The sequence below is a fragment of the Sinocyclocheilus rhinocerous genome, unplaced genomic scaffold (genome assembly GCF_001515625.1).
Source record: "Sinocyclocheilus rhinocerous isolate Xijiao unplaced genomic scaffold, SAMN03320098_v1.1 scaffold200, whole genome shotgun sequence".
In the NCBI taxonomy this organism is placed as follows: Eukaryota; Metazoa; Chordata; class Actinopteri; order Cypriniformes; family Cyprinidae; genus Sinocyclocheilus; species Sinocyclocheilus rhinocerous.
The window spans coordinates 1,679,288-1,686,395 of NW_015641014.1; the positions used below are offsets into that span (position 1 = coordinate 1,679,288).

General features: G+C 37.3%; 1 protein-coding gene across 3 annotated transcripts in view; it reads left to right on the top strand.

Annotated features, from left to right (window-relative positions):
• The window catches only part of LOC107753586 (ELKS/Rab6-interacting/CAST family member 1-like), a 32,296-nt gene continuing 25,188 nt past the window's right edge, over positions 1–7,108 (top strand). For all 3 annotated transcript variants that reach the window (XR_001641482.1, XM_016569775.1, XM_016569776.1), the window contains exons 1-3: positions 1–209; positions 1,571–2,423; positions 6,283–6,660. Coding sequence is in view for 2 of the 3 variants with exons in the window: in XM_016569775.1 (XP_016425261.1) it covers positions 1,737–2,423; positions 6,283–6,660 (1,065 nt within the window). In the remaining variant the exon portion in view is untranslated. The remainder of the gene's footprint in view (positions 210–1,570; positions 2,424–6,282; positions 6,661–7,108) is intronic.

Genomic DNA, 7,108 nt, shown 5'->3' on the forward strand with positions numbered 1-7,108 from the left:
GCATGGCGTTGGCATTTCAGAGGCGAGTGGTGTGAGCGCGCAGCGTAGGCGTTACGTCACTGAAGTCCTCCAGCTCTGGGAAGATACTGGTGTGTGTCTGCAAATAATAAAATCATAAAGCAATACAAAAATAGGCCGCTTCCTCTCTAACAGACATCTATTGGACAGACGGTCGTTACATATCGGATGAAACAGACCAGCCATACAAGGTAAAAAAGATTTTTGGAAAAAAAAAACTATTGTGGTTTATAATAGGCTAAAATAGTGATGCTCGTATATGATACGTTTATTCAATATCTACATATATTGATATTCAAATAGCGCCTTTTATTTACTGTCGCATTTGCTGGACAGCTATTACTAACAAAAGAGGAGGCAAATGTGTTAAGCCATGCAATGGTGGAGAAGAAGGACATTGAGGGAGGATGCTCAGGATTGTGGCTGAGCGATTGCAGGACTGAATTTTACGGAACATTAGGTTAATATATCCGTAATCTAAATTGTACTGATATAAGAATTGTAGTCTATGATTTTGCGCATTTGCAAGTCTTATTGACGTGGTTTGTGGGAAATGCCGACGCTTCTGGTTGGTTTGTCAGCGCTGTGAACAGCCTTCACCTAAATACAACAGCATTATTAATATCTGTTGTTTTAGAATATAAATCATCAGCTGAGTATCCCATAATAATGCTAGATTTGCCGTTGACATTAGATGTTTGATAACCTTGGAGTGTGAGCCTACAATATAATCCCACACCTTGTCTTCGATTCACTCATTCGGTGTGTAAATGGGAGAAGCTTTATTACATTATCTAGTTTGTGAATTATTTTTGTAGGCCTATATGAGAGTAGCGGTCTATAACACGAACCGGATTTCTATTGAGATATGTATAATAATATTATGAACAATAGTAAAAGTAGACGTGGTGTGGAGGAAAAAAGCTTAACATTCCTGACTGAACATATAGCTTTTTTAATCTCTGCTGTTTGATGAAACCTACCTGTGTCAAATATTTACTTTATTTGCTGTCTGGAATTGGTTTTGATGTTTTTTTGTACATTTTAAGGGCATTTTTAAGCATGGCAAGTCTCAATATGAACAATTATATCGGTAAGTATACCTACTAAATCAAATTAGCATTACATACAAATGTAGCTGTCAATGATGCACAAGATATCATAACACAATTAACGCTATATTTGAATATACAGTTCTCTACAGTCTACAATCCTGGTAGATTTGGACAAATTTCTAGTCTTTTGTAGAGCTGAATTTAGTGTTTTTAATCAAAAACACTTCAAAACTCACATCTGAGACAGAGAATAGCTACAGATATCTGCCAGCTACAGGTCATTTTGGTTTTTGTATAGCTACTAAACCCATCCCTAGATTGGCCCCGAATAAATATATATATGGAAATATATCAAACATCAGATATAATAAATTGAAAATAATTGAATAATACCTCAAAATTTAAATGGCTGGTGCATTTTTGCCTCAAAATGGTGTAGACTCTCTTGTCATTTCTTATGTGATTATAGTATTATTTTGTGTGTTTTCATTTTACAGGCCACCATAGTTGCTCCATTTGACAGAAAGAGACAGAAGACCGGTCTTTGCTTGACTGATCACATTCCTTATACTTGAGATGAAAATGACCCGGCCTGTTTATTAGCACATTCCTTCACAATACATTTTCGGTGGGTTCCCTTGCTTGCACTCTAAACCTGCCAATATGTACGGAAGTTCACGCTCTGTGAGCAAAATGGACAGTAATCACAGCGGGGGAAGAAACAACCAGGGCAACTCTGGACGCTCTCCACGGCTGCCTCGGTCACCCCGTATGGGTCACCGTCGCACCAACAGCATGGGGGGCAGCGACGGAGGCCCGGGCGGCTCTGGAGGCAAGACGTTGTCCATGGAGAACATTCAATCTCTCAATGCTGCCTACGCCACGTCCGGACCGTTGTATATGAGCGACAACGAGGTCGCAATCGGCACTTCCTCTGACCTCCCTAAAAGCGGTGTAGCGACGGGACGCTTTGGAGGCAGCATTCCTTACGGGGTCCGGGCAACGGTTACAGGCAGCACACCGGACATGGCCATGGTGCCGGCGGTGTCCACCGACTCTATGGGCTTTGGAGGGGAGATCCACGCTGCGTCAACCGTTCCTCACTCGCTACGTCAGGCGAGGGACAACACCATCATGGAGCTCCAAGCCCAGCTCAAGGAGGTGCTGAGGGAGAATGAGCTGCTTCGGAAGGAAATCGAGGTGAAGGAGAGCAAGCTCAGCTCCTCCATGAGCTCCATCAAAAGCTTCTGGAGCCCGGAGCTGAAGAAGGAACGTGCGCTGCGCAAAGACGAGGCATCCAAAATAACAGTGTGGAAGGAGCAGTACCGCGCTGTGCAAGACGAGACACAGGTGGGTACAGCTGGCAGGATATTCTTGTTTTTTAAGTATAAGTGGACAATTAATGCTGATCGGAGAGCTGTTTTGTAGTTTCAGTGGGATTTAGGATTAATGCGTGTGCTTAAAGGAATCTAGTTTTAAATAGGGAGCTTAGATAAGTACTAAAAGGCACTGTATATCTATAAAAGTGTACTCCTAAGTGTAAGGCCTTTTCACACCATAGAGGGCAACTATACATTTTTTATAATGGTTCTAATTGTATAAGAATATGGAAGTCCACACCACAGCTATAACGATAACGACACAGAGGAACGATAATGTTGAAACCACTTCAAGAATTTTTTTTTGAGCTGGTGAACGATAAAAACATTGACATCAATTGACATCCAATCAGAATCTGACTTTAAAGAGCTTGAGCATTTAAAGCGATAAAACTGCAGTGCATGCTTATAATAAAAATATGGTTACCGTGCTTTGGTGTGGATGTTAATATAGTTAACGTTTTAGTTGTCTTTATGGTTATAGATCTTGATGTGAATGGGACTATACAAATACATGAATGATGTATTTCATCAGCTAAAAAAACAAGGTCCGATTTTGTAATATACATCTATACTATTAATGCCATGTATCATATGTAAATTATATATGTCTGAATTTGTAACATACGACTATGCTACTCTTACTGTTCTTGCCATATGCCATATATATGGCAGAAATGGTAAGATTAATATGATAGTATGCTATTGCGAATACAATGAGAGTGTGAAACGTTGAGGAGCTAGACAACACAACCTCAGTACAGTTATTGTTAACTACAACTAAAACTATTTAAAATAATTAAATTAAATTAAATATTTTTTAATTATTTAATTTAATAAAATACTTCAAATATAGTTGAAATAAAATATACACATTAGTATATGCAAATATTCATATTAGATAAGAAATTTAGACTTAAATGAAAACTTTGTTTAAACGAAACAAAAACTGAAAATGAGAAATGTTGCCTTGGTAAGAAACTAAAATAAATGGTTGAAGTAGTAAAATTACTAAAACTGAAATAAAGCTTAGTTAAAGCTGTACAAAAATAAAAAAATGCTAAAAATAACCAAACAAAAAAAAAAAGACAAAAAAAACCTGACAAAGCACATAATAAAATGACTAAAGTTTAAATTAAATGTAAAAACTGAAAACTGAAAATCTAAAAATAAAAGCATATATATATGTGTGTGTGTGTGTGTGTGTGTATATAAACACACACACACAAGCTTTATTATATGTGTACCAAAATAGCTAAATAGCATTGCACGTTAGGTGCATTTCTTTTGAATCGAAACATTCTAACACTTTTGTATAGTAAAAAAGCTAAATGCTTATATATTAAATACTTATATATAGTACAGTAGATGACAGAGAACGTAATGTATAGTGTACAGTAATACATTTGGGACACAACTTATTCATCTTAGCACATTCGTAGAAGCTTGACCTGGGCTGTGTTCGGAACAGACACTACTACACTACTCATACTATTTCTGCTGTGATAAAAATATGCATACAATACACATACTGTCCATAGTATGCATGTTTTTGTATTGTATGCATAGAAACCCTACATTTGTCAAAATATGAATTATACAGAGCATACTGTGTTGGGTAGTGTAATATCTGTGAAATGACAAATATTTTTCATCTTTTTGATAATTATTCAAGATTTAAAAAACTGGAGATGACAACTTGATATTCGTATATTGTCATGGATAATGTTTTACATACTATTTGTTTTAATAGTAAGAAGTATACAGTATATACTGCACAGTATTCAGTAATCAATACAATAATATTTAATTCCGATCCTGAAATGCATGTGTCAGGTAGAACTAACCATCCAGGCCAGCTTAAACCAGCTAAAACCGGCAAACCATCTTAGGTTGGGTACTGCTAACTATTTATAGACAAAGATGATATAATCATCACATTTTCACTGCATCAATGCATTTCCATAGATTTATAGGAGTGAGAATTGCGTGATTAAAGATCCAGCTCATCTTCAGACGAGAAGGCGAAGTCTACCTCCGCTGTGAGGTGACGCTAATGGCCAATCCTGAAATGGACATCCTGGTCCTGCTGCGTGCGGCTCACTGCTAAGTTGACTGCCTGAATTCCTGCAAGCCACAATATGTTCAATGTGCAATACATGAGCTAATTAAGGATGAAAGTCTGTTTCCTGATATTCAGTGGTTCTTTTAAATGTACTTTGAAATACTGGGACGAGTTTTGATAGCAGTGACAGTGGCATAGTCCTCCATCTATGCTGCGTTTAAAACACGGCCTTTATTTGAATGATTAGCTTCAAACTGTGATTCACTGCAACATGGCTGTCATGACAGATTTCCAGACGAAGGGGTATACAGCACTAAGCTAATGACTGCTTGGTTATTCACTCTAAGCATAATCAGCATCATCACGCTCCTCACACCGTTCGCTCGAGATTGAAATTAACACGCGAATCATCAGAGAGCTCGGATTCTGGATGTATTTGGTGATTCTTGGCAAGTAGTTTTGTGCCTGTTGGGCTTAATGAGACCTTACCATTAATTATGGCACAGTTGTGTATGTGTGTGTATGATTAAGAAAATGTATAATTACCGTTGTTCCATCGCCTTTTGGCTGCCATCAAGTTTGCAGCATAGTAGTCACATTTGAATGGATGAAAGTTTATACCTTAGTACATGTTTATTTCAGTTTCCTTGCCAACTTTACAACTGGTGTTGAGGGCAAGTGTGTGTGATGGATTGTACATAAGCAGTTTCTTACAGGCACAAAATGAAAATTAGGCAATTTTTTATTCACTTTTGTTGTTGGAAACCTAAACGCAAAAGAAAAAGTTTGAAGAATTGTACTGGTCACTCTTTAGATGGTCAGTAATTTGGGATTGAGGGTTTTAAGCTTCAAAATTATTCCAGTATTCCAAGTATATCTTGAAAATATTTCTTCTAAAGCCACATGATTGCTTTATGTGAGAAATAAATTGGCATTTAAGCTGTTATTCACTGAAATTCAACTCTAGATCTCCTTGACGAGAGTTCATTAGAGAAATAGTGATGCCTGATATGTGAATGAATCATTCTTTTGAGTCAGATCTTTTCAATTAATCACATGATCCAGTTCATAAAACCTTAAAGGGATAGTTCACCCAAAAATGAAAATTCTGTCATTAATTACTCACCCTCATGTCGTTCCAAACCCGTAAGATCTTCCTTCATCTTCAGAACACAAATTAAGATATTTTTGATGAAATCCGAGAGCTTTCTGACTCTGCATAGACAGCAACGCAACTGACACGTTCAAGGCCCAGAAAGGTAGTAAGGACATTGTTAAAATAGTCCATGTGACTATTTAGTGGCTCAACTACTTAGTGGTTTAACCGTAATGTTATGAAGCTACAAGAATACTTTTTGTGCGCAAAGAAAACAAAAATAATGACTTTATTCAACAATTTCTTCTCTTCCGTGTCAGTCTCTGTCACGCATTCATGAGAGTACGACGCATGTAGTTACAAATGAGATGTTTACATGATAACTCTTCTCAGTACTTACTCGTATTACTGCTTCTATGAAAGATGATGCTGTAGATTGAACTGTATTCACTGATGAATAAAGAGAAGCTTTCTATGAGATGCCATTATAAATAATAGGATAACAGCTGATAAATCATGGGAAACGTCTTGGCTGTTAACCCTCCCTTATATCTGTTCCAAAATCTACCAACAGACATTGTCACTGGATAATGAACTACTTCTGTTTTAAATATTTTTTGAAAGTATTGTGAATAAATATTGCATATTACTCTCCTCTATCCATCATAGCACCTGCAGACAACTGTGCAGGCGCTGCAGGCCGAGCTGCGTATCCAGCGCGACTTGAACCAGCTACTCCAGCCCCCCGGGGAGCCGCTTGCGTGCGAGCCCAGCGAGGAGCAGGAGCGGCAGGCTCGAGAGGCGTTCTTGCTCCGCCGTACCCTGGAGGAGATGGAGGTTCGCCTGGAGACCCAGCGGCAGACGCTAGTTGCTCGCGATGAGTCAGTCAAAAAGCTCCTGGAGATGTTGCACAGCAAGGGACCCTCCACTAAAGTCAGTGAAGAGGATCATGAGCGCACACGTCGCCTCGCAGATGCCGAGATGCACGCGCACCACCTGGAGAACCTTCTAGAACAGCGTGATAAAGAGCTAGCCGCTTTGAGAGAGGTATGTGATAGCTAGTTCAAAATCTAAGTGAAAAAATATGAAAGTGATATAATATGCTAAAAACAGTGTTACATATGGCACAATATACAAATAGGGTAAAATATAAATGAATATAAATAGGGTAATAATATACATAAATAGGGTAATACTTTAAAAATATAAATAGGCAAATATATCTCAATTATATAAAAATAAATAAATGAAAAACTATACCAAAATCTTAATGTTTAGCTGTTTTTTTCCCATTTAAAAAATTTATATTCCTTGAAAAGTACAATATTTAAAATTAACATACAGAAAACATATATTCTATTTCTTAGATTATACACAAATTGTGTTTGTCTGCATTCATCAAGCTCAACCTTTCAACTGTTACCCAAGTTATTGTCAGAAAAATTCTAATATATATATGTATATATATATATATATATATATATTTTTTTTTTTT